Here is a 25,241-nt window from a genome sequence, read left to right as displayed (position 1 = left end):
CTGGGAGACAGGTTTTTTTTTTTTTTTTTACCACTAGCGCCACCTGGGAAGCCAATGGGATGCTCTGTAGCATGTAAGATAAATGTGAGATTTGTATCAATACACAAATCTCATAAACATAATGTTGGTGGGGGAAAGAAACTGACTTGTAGTACCATTTCTATAATGCTTCAAAGCACACGCAACAATATCACATATTATCTGTAATATTAGTAAAAGTGTGAAAGTATGTATAGCTAGGGTACATGATAAATAGATACAGTATGAGCCAGAGGTGAATGGGATCGGAGAACTGAAGCTACCAAGGTGGTAGCTTGGGTTGTTTTAATTTTTGAGCTGGGTGGTAAATACACAGGAACTTGTTACATTGTTCTCTATTTCTTCTTCTAGATGCCCCAAATATTTTATTTAAACTAAATTAAAACACCGAGGGGGAAAAGCCGAGTTGAAGCATATTTTGATTAGCTTGGTGGTGTCTCAATCCGTTTGTGAGCCAACTGCTAGAGCCAGGGCAGTGGAAGAGATACTCGGCCCTGCCTGGGTCATGTTCTCACCCTCTTGCTAGAGTAGGTGGGGTGTTGTGTGTGAGGTGGGGTGGGAAGGAGAGCAGAAAGGTCTATTACCAGAAAAAAACAGGTACCCAAAGTACCAGAGATTTTCTTTTCCTTTTCTGATTCAGTTATTTCTAATTTCATTGTTATTTCCATTCTTCTTTTTCTTTGAGATTTTTGAGGCAATTTCCTTTTTGACTTATTTCTTTTTATTCCCACATGAATGAATTGTAGATTCTCACCCTCCCACACCAAGGCTCCCTTTCAAGAACTATTTCTGGTTTTGTTGAGCTTTTGTGGGTTTGACTCCATCTCAACTTTTGGTAAAAATTTTACAAAGTGTACACAGCCTATTTGCACATAAATATGTTGGCCAGAGATTTAATTATGTGGTTATAGACTTTCCTTTCAGGACTCTAGATTCTCTCCGTGGCTTCATGACATGTAATTTTATGAAAGTCCAAAGACAATTTAATTTTGATCCTTTTTGTTGTTAGTCATTTTGTAGGAATGAGCTTTAAGAGAAAAGTGTTGGTTTCTTCTGAAAGCCACACTGAGTTTTGTTGATGTTGTTCAGTCACTCAGTCATGTCCGACTCTTTGCAACCCCATGGTCGGCAGCACGCTGCAGCACAGTGAGTTTGGGGTCTCATTATTAGTCTCAGCTAGAAAAATCCTTTCAGTGATCACATTTAGATCTCTTTTCTACTTAAGCTGTTCTATCTTTGTTGCTTCTACTCCATGTTTCAGTTCCTTTTGCACTTGTTGGCTTCCTCTGCCTCTTTTCATTGTCATAATACGTGTTTTTATGGGATATAACACTGTATCTTCTCCATATTTCTATAATACTGGGTTGGCCAAAATGTTCATTCAGGTTTTTCCAATGCAGGATACACTACACACACACACACACACGAGTACCTTATCTCCATCATTTTAGTTTGAGCTTTTCTGGTGTTCTGGCCAAACCCTTCTGTGTGGCTGTTTCCCACTACATCGAGAACACTCTGAGGCTTACTAACTCTTGCATTTAGTAGTGCAAGGCCTCGAACCTTACAGGAACTCAGTAAATATCTTTTGACTAAATAAATATGGACTAATTGTGTACCTTTCAGTTGTCCTCAGTTGAGTTCTGTGGCGTCACTCCTGCCCTGCGCAGATCTGGATTGCCGTGCTACGTCTGGGGGTGTCTCCACATGTGTGTGCGTGTATTATGTGTTGCTCTTTTATCTTGACCAGTTCTCCTCTCTTTCTGTCTAGGTCCTTTCCGTTCCTACCTCCCCACCCCCAGTTATCTCTGTTCTGTCTCCTACAGAGAATGAATTCTGGAAGTAATCTTTCCAATTGGAGTCCACAGGACACTTATCCCCTTTTCTTGTACTGCTTTAAAAAAAAAAAAATAGAACCTGTGTTATTTGTTGTTTATTCTGTTTACTTACTTTGTAAATGGGAAAAGTACAGCAGGGCCCGTGTCGGTCATCTGGCATTTGTGTTGCTGCGTGGCTCAGTGTCACCACTAACCTGGAGGGCAAGTTGATTTTCAGTGCCCCAGACGGGGGCATTCGTCTGGGCAGTGTCGGTCTGTTGGACCTAACATGGCATCTTCTCTTGCTCCTGCTTCTTGTGTTGCTGAAATATAATGCATGTTCTAGAAACTCTGAGGTAGAATTTATGGAAAAATTACTAGTACCACGTTATCCCAGGGAGGCACCATTTTCAGAACTCCCCCTTACACCCTTTATCTTTGGCCTTGATAGATACTAAGAATTATACTCAGAATGGGTGTGGGCCAGTGATGAATAAGCAAGAGCTCACTGTATTTGGCCTATCTAATTTGAAAATATGATGCTCTATCTTTCTTTATGAATCAACCTTACAATATAAAGGTTCCTCAAAAAATTAAAAATAGACTGACCATATGGTATAGCAATTCAACTTCTGGGTACTTATCTGAAGAAAATGGAAACACCAATTCATAAAGAACTGTGCATCTTTATTGCAACATTATTTACAATAGCCAAGATAATGGAGACAACCTCAGTGCCCATCTATGGATGAATGGATAAAGACATGCTCTGTGTGTGTGAGGTGTGTGTGTGTATAGAACAGTATTATTCAGCCATAAAAGAATGAAATCTTGCCATTTGTGACAACAAGGATGGAACTTTGAGGGTATTATGCTAAGTGAAGTAAATCAGAAAAAGACAAATACCATATGATCTCACTTATATGTGGAATCTAAAAAACTAAGAAACAGAAGCCAAGCTTATAGATACACAGAATGGATTGGTGGTTGCCAGAGGCAGAGGGTGGGGTGTGGATGAAATGGTGGAAGGGGGTCAAAAGGTACCAACTTTCAGTCATAAACTAAGGAAGTCATGCTGCTGCTGCTAAGTCGCTTCAGTCGTGTCCGACTCTGTGCGACCCCACAGACGGCAGCCCACCAGGCTCCCCCGTCCCTGGGATTCTCCAGGCAAGAACACTGGAGTGGGTTGCCATTTCCTTCTCCAGTGCATGAAAGTGAAAAGTGAAAGTGAAGTCGCTCAGTTGTGTCCGACTCTTAGTGACCCCATGGACTGCAGCCCACCAGGCTCCTCCGTCCATGGGATTTTCCAGGCAAGAGTATTGGAGTGGGGTGCCATTGCCTTCTCTGAAGTAAGTCATGGGGATGTATTAAAAAATAAAATAAGGTAACTTACTTGGTACTAACAATATGTATGTGGGCTTTCTCAGAGCCTTTGGCAACATTTGTCCTGATATCTTCGTGAGTGAGATAGAAAAAATATGAGTTAAATGTTATGACAAGGTGAATTCACAGTTAGTTTAAAAAAACACTTATTAAAAACTTAAATGACATGTAAACAAGCATGATAACTTCTGAATCATAGTGGATCAGTTACCAAGTCAGAACTAGATTAGGATTTAAATACTTCATGTTTGTTTAGCAGATACGTTGAATGCCAGCGTTATAATTCTTGATCACAAACAACAAATACTGAAGAAAATTTTTGGAAGGATTCAGGTAACTCAGAGATTTGACAGAAATCCTAGGGAAGCAGATTTGGGAAGTAGGAATCTAGGGGGTGTAGTGTTTAGAACCGTAACCAAGGTTGTGCTGGATCCGTAACTGGTTAGAGTATTGCTATCAGTTGCTGTTATATATTTGTGTCTAATATTCTTCATTGATTAATTGCATTATTGTTAATAAGAAAAATATGAGGAAAAATGGAGTTAACCCAGAAGTCTTTCTATAGAGGTATTGGTAAAATAAAATTTAATAAGAAATTACCAAATACTCCTAGTAATTGTATGTCTGTATAATGGATGTTGTTGTTGTTGTTCAGTCGCTCAGTTGTGTCGGACTCTTTGTGACCCATGGACTGCAGCACGCCAGGCTTTCCTGTCCTTCACTATCTCCTGAGTTTGCTCAAATTCATGTCCTCTGAGTTGGTGATGCCATCTAACCATCTCATCCTCTGTTGTCCCCTTCTCCTCCTTCCCTCAATCTTGCCCAGCATCAGGGTCTTTTCCAGTGAGTTGGCTCTTTGCATCAGGTGGCCAAAGTATTGGAGCTTCAGTTTCAGCATCTGTCTTTCCAATGAATATTCAAGGCTGATTTCCTATAGGATTGACTGGTTTGATTTCCTTGCAGTCCAAGGGACTCTCAAGAGTTTTCTCCAACACTAGAGTTCAAAAGCATCATTCTTTGGTGCTCAGCCTTCTTTATGGTCCAGCTGTCACATCCATACATGACTACTGGAAAACCATAGCTTTGACTAGACAGACCTTTGTCAGCAACGTGGTAACTCTGCTTTTTAATATACTGTCTAGATTTGTCATAGCTTTTCTTCCAAGGAGCAAGCATCTTTTAATTTCATGGCTGTAGTCACCGTCTGCAGTGATTTTGGAGCCCAGGAAAATAATGTCTGTCACTGTTTCCATTGCTTCCCCATCTATTTGCCATGAGGTGATAGGCCCAGATGCCGTGATCTTAGTTTTTTGAATGTTGAGTTTTAAGCCAACATTTTCACTCTCCTCTTTCACCAAGAAGTTCTTTAGTTTCTCTTTGCTTTCTTCCATTAGGGAAAGCCTAAAAAAATACTATAGCCCGAAAAATACTGTTTTTAGTACTCTTATATTTTGGTTTTAAAAATATATTTTTAGATATAGAGAGAAAAGTTAAGGAGGAGTATGTATAAAAGCTGATAATAGTTGTTACCTCTGGATCACTGGTTAATGGCAGCTTTTGATTAATTACATCATATTTCTATAATGTTTGACATATTTTTGTTAATTCATGTAGAGCAAATGAATATGTTTCTCTTAACTGGAGCCTTTAATTTAGATCTTTTTCCCTAGCACATTTTTAGTATAAACAGGGTGATAATAGCTATATTTGGCTTTTTCTGCTCTATGCAAATAAATGTTCTCAAAAAGAAGAACTGATTTTTCTTTTCCCCTCCTCCTCACCTCCCCACTCCCAGCCATCATGGTAATCCTCATTTCATCAGTGAGTATGGCCAGCTGAATATTTGAAGAGTAAAAAAAATAAAAATAAACGGATTCTAAATAATTTTACATTGTAATTTTGTTATTGCTATGGAGTGGAATGTTTTAAAATATTGCTTTACCAGAGCTTGTTTATCTTAGTCTGACTTTTGTTTTACATGTTCTATTTTATCATCATTAATATCACCATATTCCTCACTCTCTTTAGTCAAAATATCTAGTTTTAAGTATCAGCTTATTCTCTAAGAATACTCCTTTTCCTATTCTTGCATAAATCTTTAATTTCTCTTATAAGAAAAATATTAAACTCTGAGTAAAAACTTTTAGGTAAACCTTTAAAAATATCTTTCTTGAAATATTTTACACTAACTTAAATTTGGCATGAAACTTAAAAATTGTTTTAGTTTGATCGATTTTAATGTTCCATATTACTGAATTTGTTGGAAATATGACATTTTGGTATAGCAATTTAATCATGTTAAGAATTAAAATCATAATTTTTGTTTGTTTACTTGTTCTAGCGTTCTATATTGCATGAAGAGATTTCTATAGATGAAAAAATGCCTCTGTTTAGTAAATCACACAAAAATCCAGCAGAAATCGTGAAAATTCTGAGAGACAACTTGGCCATTTTGGAAAAGCAAGACAAAAAGACAGATAAGGTATGAGCTAAAACAATAATGTTATTATTAAAATACATGAATAGACCACAAGCCAATGTAAAAGCTTAATGAAGAATCCTAAATATGGTCTCCGATGCACTCTCAGGGTCTTTGTGAACACATTTAAATTGGTTTCAGGTCTTATGCCATTGATAATTATTGAATATGTTGTCTTGAACTCTTCATTCATTTTCTAGAGCCTCAGACCAACCTTGGATCCTCTAGAGTTAAGGAGTAACAGAATATTACTCAGTCATAAAAAGGAAAGGACATCTTGCCATTTGCAACAACTTGGATAGACCTAGAGGTTCACTATGCTAAGTGAAATAAGTCAGAGAAAGACAAACACTGTGCAGTTTCACTTATATGTGGAATCTAAAAAACAAAACAATATTAAGGAGAAACAGTTATTGTCAGAGGGGAGGTGGGGTTGGGGTTGGGGCAAGGAACTGGTGAGGGAGATTAAGAGGTACAGACTTCGAGTTGCGTGGGTAGGAGAGTGTCGAGAATATAGTCAGTAACCAAGTAGTGTCTTTGTATGGCCACAGATCGTAACTAGACTTATATATTTTAGAAATGTATAGAAATGTAGAATCACTATGTTGTGTAACAGAAACTGACATAGTGTTACAGGTCAATTATACTTCAAAAATATATGAACAAACAAACTCAGAAAAAGAGATCAGATTTGTGGTTACCAGAGGCAGGGGTGTTGGGCAGAAGGAATTAGATGTAGTCAATCTTCCGGTTGAAAGGTAAGAAAGTACTAGAAATATAAGGTGCAGCATGATAAATGTGATTAACACTGCTGTATGTTATATATGGAAGTTGTTAAGAGAATCCTGAGTTCTCATCACAAGGAAAAAAATTTTTTTCTCCTCTGTTTCTTTAATTTTGTATCTGTATGCAGTGATGGAAAAACTTATTGTGATAAACATTTCATGATATATGTAAGTCAAATCATTATGCTGTACACCTGAAACTTACAGGACTTTATGTCAATTATATTTCAATAAAACTAGAAGGAAAAAATTCAGAATGAAAAAAAAAAAAACATCTAAAGGGTTTTACAGTTAAACATCTAACGGGTTATACTGTTAATACTTACACTGTGTATAATGTTATACATGAAGAGTAAAAAGTTTGTGTTTAAAGATCATCTGACAGTTTCTACTACGATGCTGCCTTTTTTCTCTTTTCGGCCACACCACAGCGTCATGTGGAATCTTAGTTCCTCAACCAGGGATTGAACCTTGCACTGGAAGCTTGGAGTGATAACCACTGGACTGCCAGGAATACCCAGTGCAGCCTCCTTTTAATATTGTTTTAAAGTCCTACTGAGCAGCACTTCCTCATAGGAAGGTCTTTTTAGTATCTTAGATATTCCCTCAAAGGGACATTGAGTCCAACATATTCAGTTTGTCTCTAAAGTGACTGGGGCTTCCCTGGGGTCTCATCGGTAAAAAATCCACCCGCAATGCAAGAGACGCAGGAGATGCAGTTTGACCTCTGGGTGGGGAAGATCCTCTGGAGGAGGAAATGGCAACCGACTCCAGCATTCTTGCCTGGAAGATCCCCATGGACAGAGGAGCCTGGCGGGCTGCAGTCTATGGGGTCACAAAGAGTCGGACACGATTGATCACACCTGCACCCCTGCACCGACTGCATGCATGCTCTAAGACCCTTCGGTTCCCTCCTAGTGTAAACTCTAGAGATGTTCTTGCACATGTGCACCAGGATGCGTTGTCAAGATTGTTCCTAGCATTGCTGTTCATAGTAACCCATCAGTGGAAACACCTCGATGTCCATCAACAGTGAAACTGAGAAGTTGCAGTCCAGCTATCAATAGAATACTATACAACAGTGAATTTAAAGAAGTGCTGCGACATAGAGCAGGAAGAACGAGCCTTACAAATACAGTGCTGAGTGAAAGAAACAAATCATAAGAGGGTACAGGTGCTATTCCAAGTCAGCAGAACTCAGCTATGTGGTTTTGGGAAACAAACATAGATTTTAAAATAACCTATAAAGAAAAGTAAATAAGTGATTGTCATCAAAGACATAGAAGGATTTACTTCTAGACTGAAAAGAGGGCATTCCAGGTGGCTTCTGGGATGCTAAAAATGTTCTCTTTTTTGACCTCTGTTTTGGCCACACAAGTGTTTGCTTTATAATTATTCTAAACTCTATATATGTTTAAAGTAATCTTCTATAGGTATATATCACAATTTAAGAAAACTTCTTACCTTTAATAAATTAAGGATTTCTTCAGTCATATCATGAAATGTATCTGGAAATTAATTTTTTAATTAACAATTACTATGAGGTAGTTTTTTTTATTATTTTTGCCTTATTCTATTTCCTTCTTTAATTATAATGATTAGAGTACAATACTTGAAAGTACTAAAACTATACCTACTTTAAAATATTCAGCAAAGTGTTAACTAATTTGCCTGTTTGTTTTGCTTACCTGTTTTTTAAATTTTTTTGCTATAATTTCTTAGTATAATTAAGATACTACACAATCTACCATTTTAAAGTGTGCAATTCAGTGGTTATTAGTTTATTCAGAAGGTTGTGTACCCATCACCACCATCTAATTTCAGAATATGTTCAGCACCTCATTCTCCCCTCCCCAGGCCCTACTCACTGATATACTTTCTTCTCTGTAGGTTCTCCTATTCTTCTTCTAATTAATTAGTTTGGTTGCACTGAATCTTAGTTGCAGCACATGGAGTTTTTAGTTGTGGCAAGTGAACTCAGTTTCAGCATGTGGGAGGGCCCCCTGCATTGGAGGGTGGAGTACTAGCCACTGGACCACCAGGGAAGTCCCTCTCGTATTTTTCTTTGTAATGTAGTGAGATTTTTTGCTTTTTTTCTTAAGTTTCATAGATAACAAAGTGATAATGGTTATGTGTGAGGGATCAGTGGATTGACAAAGGTTATGGGTTTTGACAATATATGATTTTGTACCTATTCCATTTAAAAAATAAGAATCATAGGGATTTGTTGAAAATCATTAACAAAAGCTTTAAATAAGACTACTTGCTACTGATAAGTCTTCAACATGGATTGAATTTAATTTTCAAGAGTTAAATTTATAATTTATTACTAGCAGAGTTCACTATGAATATGATTTAAAGAAAGATCATTTCAATTATATTAACCAAGTAGAAATACTAAAGATCTCTCATTTATAAATTAATTTCAGTAATATTTTCAAAAAAAAACAAAAACAGTGCCTACTACATGGCTTTTGTTTGTTTGTAACTGTATTGAGTTCTTTAATCACAAATAAGCAGAAAATAGGTAACCAGTGGGAAGCTGCTGTATCACACAGGGGGCTCAGCTGAGTGCTCTGTGATGCCCTGGAGGGCAGTGAGGGAATGGGGTTGGCGGGGTGTTGGCGGGTAGAAGGGAGGTTCAGGAGGGAGGGGATATATTGTACAGAAGAGCTCACGCAACACTGTAAAACAGTTATCATTCAGTCAATAAAAAATAATAATTATACAGAATTTTAAAAGTAAATAAGCAGGGCTTAAGAAGTGGTTTTTGTTTATTTGTAGCCTGAAATTTTTTTTTTCACTCTTAACTATTAGCGTATATTTTGGTCCCTAGGCTTCAGAAGAAGTGTCAAAATCACTGCAAGCAATGAAAGAAATTCTGTGTGGGACGAGTGACAAGGAGCCCCCAGTGGAAGCTGTGGCCCAGCTCTCACAGGAGCTCTACAACACCGGGCTGCTGGTGACACTCATAGCCGACCTACAGCTGATAGACTTTGAGGTACACCATCTGCCAAAGGATGACAGTTGTGCTTTTCAATTTTTATACACATGACTACCAATATTTGACTGTCATTTTTTGTTACTGTTGTTGTTGTTCAGTTGCTAAGTTGTGTCCGACTCTTTATGACCCCATGGACTACAGCATCCCAGGCCTCCCTGGCCCTCACTTTCTGCTGGAGTTTGCCCAAGTTCACATCCACGGACTTGGCGATGCCATCCAACCATCCCATCCTGCTGCCCTCTTTTCCTTTTGCCTTCAGTCTTTCAGGGTCTTTTCCAATGAGTTGGCTGTTTGCATCACATGGCCAAATTATTACTATTTATATATTATTTAAAATCCCATTTTCTCCACTAAAACTTCTAAAATCACCTTAATCTTTTTTTTAAAAAAAAGCAAAAGGTATACCATAGTTAAGTTTTATGCAGCTAAGTAGTGAAGTTAATGGTCAATAATAATAAAAGATAACTTGAGTGCTTACTGAATGTTGTACAATTTTTAAGCTCTCTTCTAGCTTAATTCTTTTCTTTTTAAGTTTTAAAAAATATTTATTTATTTGGCTTGCCAGGTTTAATTAGGGCATGTGGGATCTAGTTCCCTGACCAGGGATCAAACCCTGACCAGGTATTGAACCCAGACCCCCTGCATTGGGAACATGGAGTCTTAGCCACTGACCACAAGGGAAGTCTCTCATTTTATTCTTAAAGCAACCTGTATATGATCAGTACTATATTATTAGCCTTGATTTATAGATGAAGACTCTAAAGTTTAAAGATATTAATTTCCCCAAAGTCACTCGGTCACTAAGCGCCTAAGCTGAGATTCAAATGTAGTATCTCCCAGGCCTGTTTCTTTAATTAAAACATTTATACCAACGATTTAAGAATTTTTTTAAATGCTACTAATATAGGATATTTCTCTCATTTTTTGAAAGCAGTTATACCTAATTACTGAAATAATATGTAAAACAATAATCTAGAAACATAAGGGGTGAATGTGTGTAAGCATTTTATTATCTATGGTATGTCTAACTTAGAACAGTGGTTTCTCAATGAAATGTGTGGTTGTAAGACACATTTCATGATGGAAATCTTGGTTTTGATTTGATTGTTGTTTTGCTACTACTATCAGGCTTTAGATACTGTCAGGTAAGCGCTTGGATCTCCATTAATTCTCAGAGATAGAAGAGAATGGAGATTTCTGAAGTAAATTGCTTTAGTTTTGTCACCGAGGAAGTAAAAGGAGACTCATTACAGTGATGGACCAAGATAAGGTCGGGGCTCTGGGGATGTGTGGAAATACTAGCTCACGGTTCTCTGGATGGCTTAGATGGAAGACAATTTTGGCCAACTAGAGCTGAGGAGCGGAGAAGGCAATGGCACCCCACTCCAGTACTCTTGCCTGGAAAATCCCATGGATGGAGCAGCCTGGTAGACTGCAGTCCATGGGGTCGCTAAGAGTCGGACACGACTGAGCGACTTCACTTTGACTTTTCACTTTCATGCATTGGAGAAATGGCAACCCACTCCAGTGTTCTTGCCTGGAGAATCCCAGGGACGTGGGAGCCGCCGTCTATGGGGTCGCACAGAGTCAGACACAACTGAAGCGACTTAGCAGCAGCAGCAGCAGAGCTGAGGAGGAGGAATGCAGGGCAAGACTGCTCTGTGTGTTCGACTAGAAACAAGACTGTCTGAGGGCCCCCCAGGGCCCAGATTTCAATTCAGCCTCCCTTTTAGAAACCTCTGTCTTGTCTATGGCCATACCACTCTGAACGTGCCCAATCTTGTCTGATCTCCAAAGCTAAGCAGGGTTGGGCCTGGTTAATACTTGGATGGGAGAAACGTGTCTTTTTCTTCCTTCCCTGCCTTATCTGTTTCTCTAACTTTGACATTTTCTGCTCAATTATCTCCTTTCTTAGTTTTCCCTCTAGCTTGTCTTGTCTTTCTTCCTCCCCATCTTACTCCCTATTTCCCTTTTTAAAAATATTTTGTTTGGTTATTTATTTTGGCTGCACTGGGTCTTAGTTGCAGCATGTGGGATCTAGTTCCCTGACCAGGGATCAAACAAGGGCCCTGTGCATTGGGAGTGTGGAGTTTTAGCCACTAGACCGCCTAGGAAGCCCCTCCTCATTTCCTTTTTTAAACCAGACTTAATGGAATTAAAGTGTAGTCTTATCTTTGTGTTTATATACTTTCATGTTTCCTTAATTTAGTTTAAAATGAGGTATTATGGACATTTGTAGGAGCTGTGCATAGTGGGAAAACCCTTGACTTAGATTTAGAATTGTTTATGTATGGAGTCCCTGCTCTGCCATTTGGTAGTTAGCAACATAACCTCTTTGAGACTAAACTTTACCGTCTATAAAATAGGAATAATATCAACTTACAGCATTGTTTTTAAATATTAAACTAAGTAAAATATATATACATATATGTGTTACGGAAGAACACTTAAATATATATGCAAATATATAGATGCCAAATAGTATATTCTCATCTTCTCTCCTTCTCAAACTTAAGTTAAATATAATCTGGTTTATTTTTGTTATAACCCTTGATGTCTGTTTCTTTGTTTATTATTTTAGTTTTAAACTTGGTTGGTGAGTGACCATAAATGGGAAACTCCCCTGCTCTTGGAAGATGGTGTTAGATTTCTGTAAATCTATTGTTTTGTGTGTTTCCCTGAAAGCAGCAGTGTATTAAGCTATTATCATCATTAATTTAGCTTGAGTTAGTGTATGAGATTAACCTAATCTGCAGTGGGATGCTGGAAGGACTATGACCAAGGTTGGTTATGTTTTGAAGACTGAGTCAAGGGTGAAATATTGTCGGGTCCGGTGACCTTGTGAAGCCTTGAGCAACCACAGAATAGATAGGCTCAAAGCGCTGGCCAAGAATTGAGGAGATGGGAGTACACCAAAGAAAAACTTGGTATGTTTCACATCTTTGTGTTGCATTGACTTAGGTAACAAAAGAGAAACAGTAAGAAAGTTTACTTCAAAATTATTTGGGAATTAAGTCATTAAGTTGCCTAAAAATGGACTTCTACATTATCAAGTAGAGTAAAATTTTACTCTCCAAAATCCTTGGGGAAAAATATTTATCTTTCTGAATATTTGAATTTTCCATGTAGCTGAAGATTAAGTTAACTCTTCAAATGGAGAGAGATAAGTAGATAAGTAGTATTTTTGTGGCTTACTTTACATTTTCTTTATAAAATGCATTGTAGACGTGCCTGTCCTCCAAAATGATGTACTAGATGTAATAATTTTCCCTGGTGACTCAATACTATCATTACAAAGGCTTGCTGTAGTGATAATTGCAGGCAGTTTTTTTTTTTTTTTCCCAGCGTTATTGAGGTGTAGTTAACCAGACAGCTCTTGACTTTGTTCATTCAGTTGTCACCTAGAACATAGTTATAAATGAATGTGATATTCAGTAGGTGAAGCCGTCCTCCTCAATCAAGCCCACAGAAGATAAATACTTATAAATGCTTCTTGGTTGAATGAATGAATGAAAAGCAGTTAAAGTTGAAAACAGTTTAGTTTTAAGCATTCCACCGATTACATACAGTATTTTCAGAAAGAATGCACCATTACGAGCATTATTAGACTACTTGCAGAAATGTACTGTCCATTTCTATGGACTAGAAGTGTTAAAGATCAGCCTGCAGGCAGCAACTTTTCTTCTCATGCTTAAAGTATCCACATTAAAAAGTGCGTTTTGCATGTTAAGTCACTTCAATCATGTCTTACTCTGTGCGACCCCATGGACTGTAGCCTCCTCTGTCCATGGGATTCTCCAGGCAAGAATACTGGGGTGGGTCGCCATGCCCTTCTCCAGGGAATCTTCCCACCCAGGGATCGAACCTGCATCTCTTCGACTGTAAAATCTTTGGTGTATTTTTATAACAGGAAAGGAAAATTATTTCTTTAGGGATGGGCTGCAGCTTTTGCCAGATAGCCTAAAAAGATGGAGAATTGCTTACAGAGAAAAACAGACCTTTTGTTTAGAAGACACCTACATGGGCTTTTTTATTCACTGTGAAAAGTGAGGTCTCCAGGCAGTGTTTGAAAGGAAAAGACTGAAAGAAAAGAGCTTAGATTCCTTTTGCAGAGTAAAATAACAGAAATTTGAGAAATGTCCTCTCATTGGCTAACTTTGATAGTAGAAGGAAATAGGAGATAGGAAAAGGGTATAGAGTAAGGGCAATTGAAGGCTCCAGAACCATGACAGAGGAAGGGGCTTAAGGAAAAAGATAATCAGAAATGCTGAGGAATCTTTAATAATAGTGATATGTGGGGTTCAATTGGAAGTTGTTTCTGCAGTGCACTGTAATTACCCTTAAACCCTTGATAAAGGAAGTATGTACTAATAATATGTTGAATGAAGGAGAAGAGGCGGTTTTCTACACTTGGGATAAACCATATATAAAACAGCTAGTTGAGGAAATAACTGGTTGTAGAAGGCAAGACAATGGACAAGGGTTGAGGGGAGCTAGGAGCAGGGGTTTGAAATCCAGAGCTGACCGCAGTGCTGGTGGCCCGAGGCGTTGGTTTAGATTGAGCTGCTGCTGCTGCTGCTAAGTCGTTTCGGTTGTGTCCAACTCTGTGCGACCCCATGGACTGCAGCCCACCAGGCTCTTCTGTCCATGGGGTTTTCCAGGCAAGAGTACTGGAGTGGGGTGCCATAGCAGAGACTAACTCAGCAATCTGTGTGACAAACCCACTTCCTTCTTCAGAAACCAGGAGGAAAGTAGTGCAATGGGCTGAGCAAAGTACTGGAAGACCCTGCTGTGATGTGAATAAGGGCTCATTAGAAGACAGACCTTTGGGTTACAGTTGTTTAAAAAGGAAACTCATTACTTTATAACCATAAATATTTGTCTAATCCTTTAAGCCTTAAAGATGCTGACAGAAAAAAAAAATTACTTCAGCATATTCTTATGAGTTCCAAAAAAAAAAAAAAGAGTTATGGCTGAGATTGCAAGCTTTCTGCTTTATGGGCTCAGGATCAAACTCAGAGCTATGGTTTTTGAGGTTTAGCCAGTATTCAAGACACAGCCCTAGACTCTTTGATGTTTTGAAACACAGTGTGATAAGAGATCAAAGGATGAAAACGTATTATATGTTAAGAGTCCATGCATTCATTTTAAAGGCAGGTGTGCCTTGCAGAAATAGGGTGGATACAGTCAACTGTTCGGGTTGAATTAGAAGGCAGCTCCAAAATGCAGAAAACTTCCTACTGTGATATTAATCACTAATGATTATTTCTTGCTACATTAAAAAACTAAAAGCAAAAAAAGCCCTCTAGAATCAGCTTCTCAATAAGCCAGTTTATGGTCCTAAGTTTTTGAAACTTTCTATCCCCTTAAGACCTTTTTCTGTTCCCCAACCCTAATTAAAAAGTGGTCCTTAATCTTTGATTTTATTACTGTAAAAATAGAGATCATAAAGCCTTTAGACACAAGCTTTGACTGTACTTCATGCATTTAATGATTTGAAATGCTTACTATGTGTGTAGGGCATTGATTTTATTTGGACTTGACTCTGGTTGTTTGTTTATTTTTGTACCCATCTTTAGACAGATGAAGTCAAAGAATGCACAGGTGGGAAAATATCATATTAAATGGACTGAGTATGTTTGTATATAAACAGCTTTTGAAATAATGTACATGCCATACAATTCACCCATTTAAAATATACAACTTAATGGTTGTTTCTTTAACAGGGAAAAAAGGATGTGACCCAGATATTTAACAACATCCTGAGAAGACAGATAGGCACTCGGATTCCTACCGTGGAGTACATTAGTGCTCATCCTCACATCCTGTTTATGCTCCTCAAAGGGTAGGTGGATGCTTTCCTTTAAAGTAGGTTTGAGTCTGGAAAAGTTGTTAAAAGTAGATAGCGTTAGCATCATTTCAGATATGATCAATTCCCTTTTGGATTCATATTTGCTATGCTTGAAGTCAGCCCTCCAAATCTATGTCTCTGTGATTGTTCAGGCTGCAACAAAATGCTTTCTAAGTAAAATTCCTTCCACCTACTGCCCCTCTTTCCTCCACTTTCCTGTCTTCTCTACCTGTTACATTATAGCTTACACTTCCCAATCCGCCCTCTTTCTGGCTGCCCACTTACCCTCTTTGCTTCACTAGTGGCTCAGATGGTAAAGAATCTTCCTACGAGAGACCCAGCTTCAGTCCCCAGGTTGGGAAGATCCCCTGGAGAAGGGAATGGCTACCCACTCCAGTATTCTTGTCTGGAGAATTCCATGGACAGAAAAACCTGGTGGGATACAGTCCACTGGGTTGCAAAGAGTTGAACACAATTGAGCAGCTAACACTTTCACATTCACACTTTACCCTCTTTACATAAAATTGAATCCCCTCATTACACAAATATACACAGACACGGACGCATACATACAATATCCTTCAATGGTTAGCTTCTATTCAGGTGACATGCTTTCATGTGGGGATAGAATAAATATCACTGTACATATATGGCACCACAGGGCAGCCAAAAACCTAAAGTCTAGTCAGGTAATAAAATCCCCGATTATGACTTTTTTATGTTTGCTCATTTACAAAGGTTTCTTGGGCATTGTGAGGCTACTGTAACTCCTAGGATCAGAAATATGGATGCAGCAAGGCTTGGGGATAGTAGCCTTTTGTCTTTTGTCTCCCCTTCTCTGTCTTTCTACTTTACCATTTTGAATTTCACATGCTATTCCATACCTAGTCCATCTCATCTGTTTTCAGTTCCCAAGTCCTTGTGCATTTTAAAATATTTAATTGTATCAAAATAATACATGCCATATAGTTTAAAAACCAGATATAGGGATTTCCTTGGTGATCTGGTGGCTAAGACTCCGCCTTCCCAATGCAGGGGGCCCAGATTCAATCCTTGGTCAGGGAGCTAGATCCCACATGCCGCAGCTAAGACCCGGTGCAGCCAAATAAATAACCAGACTCAACAAACAGCAGCTCTTTGCTTTTTCCTTCTCCATCCCTCAGTCCCATTTACCAAAGACAACCACTTTGGTCTTTTTTATTTGTTCATCTGGTATTTACCTCTATATTATGAATTAGGAGCTTTTACTAAGTTTTGATTTGTCCATTTGAAAAATATATCTGTTAAATTTCTCATGGACTAGGTGACAATTTTGTTTTTCCACCACCATCACTACTCCATTTTCCTTCCCCTCACCCTCCCAATATCCTTTATCACAATTTTTTATTTCATTAAAAAGGCACATTTATATTATTATAGCTATGTAGTGTACTATTACTTTGTTTTTCCGTACAAAATATTGTTTTTACTGGAGAATTAAGTCTTTAAATTCTGGAAAGGGCAATATACTTGTATCATGTATTAGGGTAGTTTAAAAGTATAAGAAACCTAAAGCTTTATAAGAAATAGACCCCACAATGTAGTGGCCCCACTACAAGATAAATGTATTTTCACATATTCGAGAAGAACAGATGTTCTAGGTCAGCAGGGGTTCCTTCAAAGAGTGCTTCCTAAGATCACTTTGTTGATTGCCAGTTCAGCCCACAGGAAGGCAAATATACTTGGGAGAATCTATGAGCCAGGCCTGGAAATGGCTTGTATTACTCCCACTCACATTCCGTTTGAGAGCACTTAGTCACTTGGCCTCTTAATTCTTAAGGGAACCTGAGAAATGTAGTTAGCGCCCAGGAAGAAGAGGAGAAAGGATTCTGCAGACAGCCTACAGTCTCTGCCCCTTAGTGTTTCTTTGAAAATGTATTCCCTTCCATATTCTCTGTCCTTACTTTCTAGACCTCCTGTTAGTCAAAGCAAAATCTCTGAGGTTGATTTCTTAATTCTTCTCTTTTCTGTTTGTCTTTTTGTCTCACTAGTCAGAAGATATTCTTAATTGTATCTTCCATTGAAGATAAACTCAACTGAACTTTCCTTTCAACTACCCTATTTTTAATTTATAAGAACTCTTTTTTGTTCTCTGATTATTCCTTTTTCTGGTCTCTTGCACTTATCTCTGTGACCTTGGGCAAGCCTCTGCAGCTTTCTACCAAGTCTCAGTTTCCTTATCTGTAAAGTAAGAGTAAAATTTATAATATTACCTTTGCACAAAATAATGTTACATTATATGCATTGTCAGAGAGATTTTCGTGTCCAGACAGGGTTCTGCTATTTACTTGCTAAGACTTTGGGCAAGTTACCTAACTTCCTTAAGTCTTGATTTCCTCACTGCAATCTGAAGACAATAATAATACCTACTTCAGTAGGTCATTATGAGTCTTTTAGTGAGGTAGTTTCTGCAGAGTTTAGCACTGAGCACATGGTACTCTACTTGGTAACTGCTAGTCTAAAAAATTATTATTACTATCCCTCTTAAGAGCTGCAGTTCACACTGAGTAAAATTTTGAACAAATATAATTAAGACCATACATAAGTGTCAGAATAATACTGTAAAGGGAAGTGTTCGTTTTCAGTTCAGGCAGATCTTCAAGATTTAATGGGATATGATCTGCATACCTGGTCATTGGTGGAAAAGGCTGAAATGATCAGTTTGTACCCCCATCTGGAGATTCTAAAATGTTAACCTAAAGCATTTGACATTATCCTATAGGAAACGGGAAGCCATTGGATTGTTTTGGGAGAAAAATATCAGATTTGTGTTTCAGCAAGTGAAGACAAATTAATAGTCATTTGAAGTTGGTTTATGGGACTTCCCTGGTGGTCGAGTGGTTAAATTAATCTCTGGATTAAATTAAATCCAGAGATTAAATTAACTGCCAGTACAGGCAGGAATCTGTCTGCCAGTGCAGGGATCCCTCCGTGTTCGATCCCTGGCCCAGAAAGATTCCACATGCCATGGAGCGACTAAGTCCATGCGGCACAGCTGCTGAGCCCGCACGCCCTAGAGCCTGTGCTCCACAGCAGGAGAAGCCACGGCAACGTGAAGCCTGAGCGCTGCAGAGAGTAGCCCGTGCTTGGCGCAGCTAGAGAACACCCAGGCACAGCAATGAAGACCCAGTGCAGCCAAAAATAAATAAATTATTTTAAGTTCATCTCCTTTGAAAAAATAAAATGGAGTTAGCTTGTAAATAAGTGATCCCCTGACAATGCTGAAATATGTTGTCCTCCTAAGATATGTTGGAGAGCACATCAGCTGATGTGGAAGAGAAGTGGTGTGGATGGTTTAAAACGGTATCTTCCGCAGTGAGGTCATTATGTGAAAGGAGACATGCAGCTCCACGAACTGCATTCTCGGAGTGGGAATTATTTGCCTGGAGGATCTCCTTTCTGTAGTTGCTGTCACTGAATAGCAGTCAGATGATGGCAACTGTCTCTATTATAATGATTCTTCCTTTATTTTGTAACCCAAAGTTTAAACTCATTCCTTCACGTCCTGCTTTATAGACACCACTTATTGAATGTTTGCTATGTGCCAGGTACTACATTCAGTGTCTTTACTTATGCTGTTTCATTTAATCCTTCTATCAATACTCTGAGGACTAGGTATTATCCTCACCATTTTACAGATGAGGATTTTACAGTTTAACATTTGTTAAACTTAGAGTAAGGCTATTGCTCAAGGTTATATATACAACTGAGTGACAGTCAATTTTTCAGTCCAGGTCTGATTCTAAATTCCATCTTAACCATTAATACATCCTTAAAAAGACTTGAAGCCCTTCAAATAGGAAGGAAGAGGGAATTATAGAAGACCCTGAGGACAGAGTAGACAAAAGGAAGCCTCAAATGGAATCACTGCACCTGAATCAACTTTCCCCATCACCATTTTCTAGGTTAGCTTGAAATGCCTGCAGTTTAGCTAGCCGTTTGGTATAAAGGTCAGCATTTTTACTGAATTATGTCTTGCAAAGTTGCTCGAAAACTTAGAACATAACTTTACTGGTGCACTCATATATCAAATAATGATGTTATTTAGGGATATGGTAGTAACATGCTATATTGGACCTAAGTTGAACCATAAAGAATGTAAGACAGAAAGAAGTTGATTCTTGTCTATCAAGGAGAATCATTTGGATATGGGATACAAAACTTGGTAAAAGGATTTGGAGCCCAAAGTTTATGAAAAGATTATTTAAAAGGACTTTCTCACTTTAGACAGACTTTTCTCCTGTCCCATGCAAATGACATTCCAGGATATTGAGAGAATTTTGAGAATGAGGTTGCTAAACTGCTCTTGGTGATCCATAAGGAACCACTGCCAGTGGAAGATGTTTCAAGTCCAATATTAAAATAATAAATTTCTCCTAATAATCTTATTTTTAAAAATTTTATTGCAAAACTTTTTTCAACCATATACAAAAGACAGAAGAAAGAAATCCCATGTTCCAACCTTCATAACCATTGATATTTTGCTGTGTTTTTTTTCCTCTATCTTCCCAACACCCCTCCCTTATTTTTTTTTTTTTTTTTTGTAGTATCATTATGAACTAGTGGACTTAGTATGTTTTCATACATCTTATATAATTGTACTTTTAGTCAAGCATCAATTTTTAAGTATATATAAGATGTATAAAAAACACTAGGAAAAGTTTTATAAAGTATCTTTCAGCAAACACTTGGCCTCCTCAATATAATCAAGAAGTTTTGCTTCTAATCTAGAAACATTTGTTAACTTTAAAAATAACAAGCTAACACTGTCCACTGAAAAGGCCTAGAAGCAGTAACAACCCAATGTTAATGAGTATCCCTAGCATTCAGATTGTAGTTTCTAAGAACCATTTCTAACTAAAAGGAGCCAGAGTCCTTTGTTCAGTTCAGTTCAGTTCAGTTCAGTCTCTCAGTCGTGTCCGACTCTTTGCGACCCCATGAATCGCAGCACGCCAGGCCTCCCTGTCCATCACCAACTCCCGGAGTTCACCCAAACCCATGTCCATTGAGTCGGTGATGCCATCCAATCATTTCATCCTCTGTCATCCCCTTCTCCTCCTGCCCCCAATCCCTCCCAGCATCAGAGTCTTTTCCAATGAGTCAGCTCTTCTCATGAGGTGGCCAAAGTACTGGAGTTTCAGCCTCAGTATCAGTCCTTCCAATGAACACCCAGGACTGGTCTCCTTTAGGATGGACTGGTTGGATCTCCTTGCAGTCCAAGGGACTCTCAAGAGTCTTCTCCAACACCACAGTTCAAAAGCATCAATTCTTCTGCACTCAGCTTTCTTCACAGTCCAACTCTCATATCCATACATGACCACAGGAAAAACCATAGCCTTGACTAGACAGACCTTTGTTGGCAAAGTAATATCTCTGCTTTTCAATATGCTATCTAGGTTGGTCATAACTTTCCTTCCAAGGAGTAAGTGTCTTTTAATTTCCTGGCTGCAATCACCATCTGCAGTGATTTTGGAGCCCCCCAAAATAAAGTCTGACACTGTTTTCCACTTTTTCCCCATCAATTTCCCGGGAGAAATATCAATAACCTCAGATATGCAGATGACACCACCCTTATGGCAGAAAGTGAAGAGAAACTAAAAAGCCTCTTGATGAAAATGAAAGAGGAGTGTGAAAAAGTTGGCTTAAAGCTCAACATTCAGAAAACTAAGAGTCCTTTGTAGAAATGGCTAATGCCAGGTCTGTGTTAGGAAATGTACAGGATGGCCAGAGAGCAAGGAAATGTTCACAAACTAGTGGGAGCGATATCAAACGGACAGGGGTCATCTGGAAAAGGCCACTTTTGCTTTTGATGTTTTTCCTAGCGCTGGCTGCCCTTGTTTCTTCTATCAGGAGCAACAAAAGTCATTTTTCTCCTTACACAATATAATCTGCATTCTTAAACTGAGATATTCTTGCACAAGATCTTTGTTCAAATCATTTTATGTGTAATATTAATTTTGCTCACCACCAGATAAGTGTTCTTACACTTTGGCTTTTATTAAATTTGAAACAGATCTTCTGTGCTATTATTTGAATAAGCATGCATATAAAATAGTGTGCCTTCTCCACACTGACACAGTTAACTATACGGTCCAGACTTCCCGTGTGGTTTCCCAGATAGCTCAGTGGTAAAGAACCTGCCTGCCAATGCAGGAGATGCAGGAGACTTGAGTTCAATCCCTGGGTCAGGAAGATCCCCTGGAGTAGGAAATGGCAACCCATTCCAGTATTCTTGCCTGGAAAATTCCATGGAGAGAGGAGCCTGGTGGGCTACAGTCCATGGGGTTGCAAAGAATTGGATATGTCTGAGCTACTGAGCATGCGTGTGTGCATATGATCTAAACAGCAAATCAGAAGGAGGATATGGTTCAGTTCTATAAAATAATGGTTTACATTCATTGGAATAACTTCTATCAGCAACCTGCCACTAGTTAGTTGTTGTGGAGAACATAGTGATTTGTCATGGTCCTTGTCCTTGAGACCCTTATCCACAAGTAGAATAAAATAGATGAGGTAAATATTGATTCTTTAACCAAACCTAAGGATATTAATGTTCTTGGGATTTGAAACTTAAGGTACTTAACTTATGGAGCACTTCTTTATAGAGCAATCAATAAACTATCAAAAGTCAGTATCCTGGAGGATAGTCAGGTTGAAACATGTGAATTACAAGTTCCTTAAAGGGTACTGAGGAGAATTGGAAATTTCTTTATATATCCCAGTATATTCCTAACTGTAAGAAGTTGTCAGCTCAGAGGAATGACCGTTCCACTCTTGGGCGCAAACCACTAGGATGGAATGACCACTGTTCTGACCCAGAGTAGCATTTTGAAAAATACTCTCTTGGTTCTCAAGAATAAATAGTCTCTGCATCACAGATGGTTCCGATAAACTTCACCTAATGAAACAGGGGAAAAAAAAGGAACTAATTATACACGAAAGTTGCGAGTAGAAACTTTTTTCCTATAGTTTCCATTTGATTAGTTAAGAAATGAGAATGGCTAGAGATCATACAGTTTTTTCTGTAAGCCAAAGTTTGTGTCTCATTAGAGACCTAGTATTAAGTTTAATCAGAGTTTGAAGTTTACTAAGTTCTTTATACACCTTTGAGAAAGACATTATGCTAAGCACTCTCTGGAGACTAGGGTAAGGACAGAGGCAGGTACCAGTAAGACACAGATACCCCATGGAGATTTGCACAGAGGAGGAGAGAAAGTAACACAATGAGTAAAGCGTATCCTTAGCAATTGAGCTGTTTGTGATGAGGTAAAGAAAACAAACGTATAACCATTTATTGCAATGGGCCATACTAAAGAATGAGAAACGTGTTAAAGTGGAATTACAGACAAGCTATTTAGGAGTCTGAAGGTGGGGAGGGTGACTCTGAATGGTAGGTGATTGGAAACACTTCAAGGAGGAGGTGGCATTTGAACTAAGTTTTGAAAAATGAGAGAGAATCTTAGAGGTGAAAACTTATGGAGCAGGGCATTCTAGGTTGAGAGAAGGCCATACCCCAGAGAATTAAGGGAGGTGATGGGAGATGAAATTGAAAGGTTAAGTTTAAAGCAAAATTATGAGCGTCCATAAATATCTTACTAATAAGTCATTTTAGGATTTTAATTTTGTGCCCCTTATGTTTTTTTCTTTAGGTCAACAGTGGTTTTTTTTTTTTTTTTTAATCACTTCTTCAGTGCTCTATTAGTAAATGACTGTTCTCCTTCACATTTCAGAAAATGTACCCCTCTTTATGAAGGGGTACATCTTTAATAAAACACATCTTATAACTCTTCCATGCATGCCAATAGGCTGATTTTCAAATTCTTCTGATAAGAGAAATTGCTAATACTATAATTTGGCATTTTTTAATATTCTACAAAGAATTGTACCTATCTGAATATATTAGCATTTAATGTTAACATGAGTTTTTCAGGGAATATTCAGATGATATTTGTGAATATTATTCCACATAAAAATGGGACAAAATGAATAAACACCGCCCTGGTTTAATGACTTCTCTCAGAGACCTTTCTTTGCTGTTTTCCCTACTATAATTATAAATTTGAAGTTGCCAAGTAGCCTGTTGCCTAAATTGTGGGAAAGAGGTTTTATTCTCAAATCTGAAGTTCATGTAAATATTCTTTTGTTATTCTTGAATCCTCAATTTCCCTCAGCCCAAATTTATTCCTCAACCTACCCCAATATCTACAAGCTCTGTTGACTCTTCCTCTGAACAATATCCATGACCTACCCACAGTCCTCTATTCTACTACCAGTGCCCAACCCAAGCCCCCATCGTCTCTAGCTGGGCTGCTGTTCCTCCTCAGTAGCTAGTCTCCCTGATTGTCCTTTAGCTCTGCAGCCCATTCTTTCCTGTTTTACAGAATTCTCCACAGGGAGCCAGAATGATCATTTTTAAAGTATCTGATCTGCTGTGTTAATTGCGTACGTTAAACTCTGCAAAGGCTTCCTCCCGCATTGACCTTGGCTTACAAAGCTGCTGGTTCTTTCCTTGGACCCTTGCACTTTCAGTTCCTTTTCCTGGAATGCTCTTCTCCTTCCAGGACCACTTAGTCTAAAGTAAAACAAATTAAGGGGTCACACTGTCTAGCGTACCTATTTTATTTTCTTCAGTTTCATAGCCCTGAAGTATATGAAATTATCTGGTCATTGTTTATAGTCTGCTTCCTCTCCCACCAGATGCATTTTCACTAAATTGTGAATGCTAGGAAGGCAGTGACCTTGTCTGCTGACTGTTGTATCCCCAACAAAAGATACTGTTTTATCTTTTCTAATCGATTCCAAGATTTCTTTAAGTATGTCGAACTGTGAACATTTGATATCTCTTCAGATGCCTTTGCTACTTTTAAGGTATCCCCAGCATCTGAAATAGTGCCAGGCACAGTGTAGATATTTAGTGGATATTCAGTGAGTGGTTTTTGAATGAACTGTGACAGATGGTACCTATTCTTCCATTAACAGCAGTATTGAAATGGTTCTTTTAATACATAGTTCTCTCTCTCTCTTGTTTGTGCTTTAGCTATGAAGTCCCACAGATCGCCTTACGTTGTGGTATTATGCTGAGAGAATGTATTCGACATGAACCACTTGCCAAAATCATCCTCTTTTCTAATCAATTCCAAGATTTCTTTAAGTATGTCGAACTGTCAACATTTGATATCGCTTCAGATGCCTTTGCTACTTTTAAGGTAATTCCCTGTCCACCTCCCCGCCAACCCCTGCCAGAATCAGCAGGGTTATTTAGTTTCAGTACCTAAGTCACTTGGCTCTAAGAGGCAGTTTAATTTTAAAAACCAGAAAATTGTGTTTCTTAGACCTGAGCATAGCCAACCGTGTATGATATGGATCGTAAGAGAATTCAGTAAACAGAATACAATCTACTAGACCCGTCTGTCACATGGTGGAAAGAGCAACTCAACATGCTTGTCATGGGGCTTCCCTGGTGGTCTAGTGAGTAACAACCCACCTTGCATGCTGGGGACTCTGGTTCAACCCCTGTTTGGGGAAGATCCCACATGACATGAGGCACCTGGGCACATAAAAAGTCTCACCTGGCCAAACAACAGTTGTGCAGTGGCTACAGATGAAGCCCTCAAGAGTCTATCCTAGAACACGTGGTAAGAGGGGCCTTGGTGCATCAAATATGAAGAAGGACATTTAACACAAAGGACCGTTCCATTTCTTTCTAGCAAATATTTGTGCTGAAATAATTAAGAAGGTGTTCTCTATTAGTAAATCCTGTAGTGCCTTTTTTTTTTTTTCCCCCTTTTCTATCTGATGACCCTTCACCATCATGGAAACAAGTTAGTTCCTTTTTTGAAAAACC

General features: G+C 38.5%; 1 protein-coding gene across 4 annotated transcripts in view; it reads left to right on the top strand.

The window, feature by feature from the left end:
* The window catches only part of CAB39L (calcium binding protein 39 like), an 83,975-nt gene that overhangs the window by 26,927 nt on the left and 31,807 nt on the right, over positions 1–25,241 (top strand). For all 4 annotated transcript variants that reach the window (XM_061434642.1, XM_061434644.1, XM_061434641.1 and 1 more), the window contains 4 exons: positions 5,581–5,721; positions 9,340–9,504; positions 15,234–15,352; positions 24,435–24,603. In XM_061434642.1, coding sequence (XP_061290626.1) covers positions 5,620–5,721; positions 9,340–9,504; positions 15,234–15,352; positions 24,435–24,603 — 555 coding nt within the window. In that variant the 5' untranslated portion in view covers positions 5,581–5,619. The remainder of the gene's footprint in view (positions 1–5,580; positions 5,722–9,339; positions 9,505–15,233; positions 15,353–24,434; positions 24,604–25,241) is intronic.

This window comes from Bos javanicus, chromosome 12, assembly GCF_032452875.1.
Source record: "Bos javanicus breed banteng chromosome 12, ARS-OSU_banteng_1.0, whole genome shotgun sequence".
Classification (NCBI taxonomy): Eukaryota; Metazoa; Chordata; class Mammalia; order Artiodactyla; family Bovidae; genus Bos; species Bos javanicus.
Note: the sequence above shows the minus strand (reverse complement) of the source record. Positions and strands in the feature narration are given on the sequence as shown.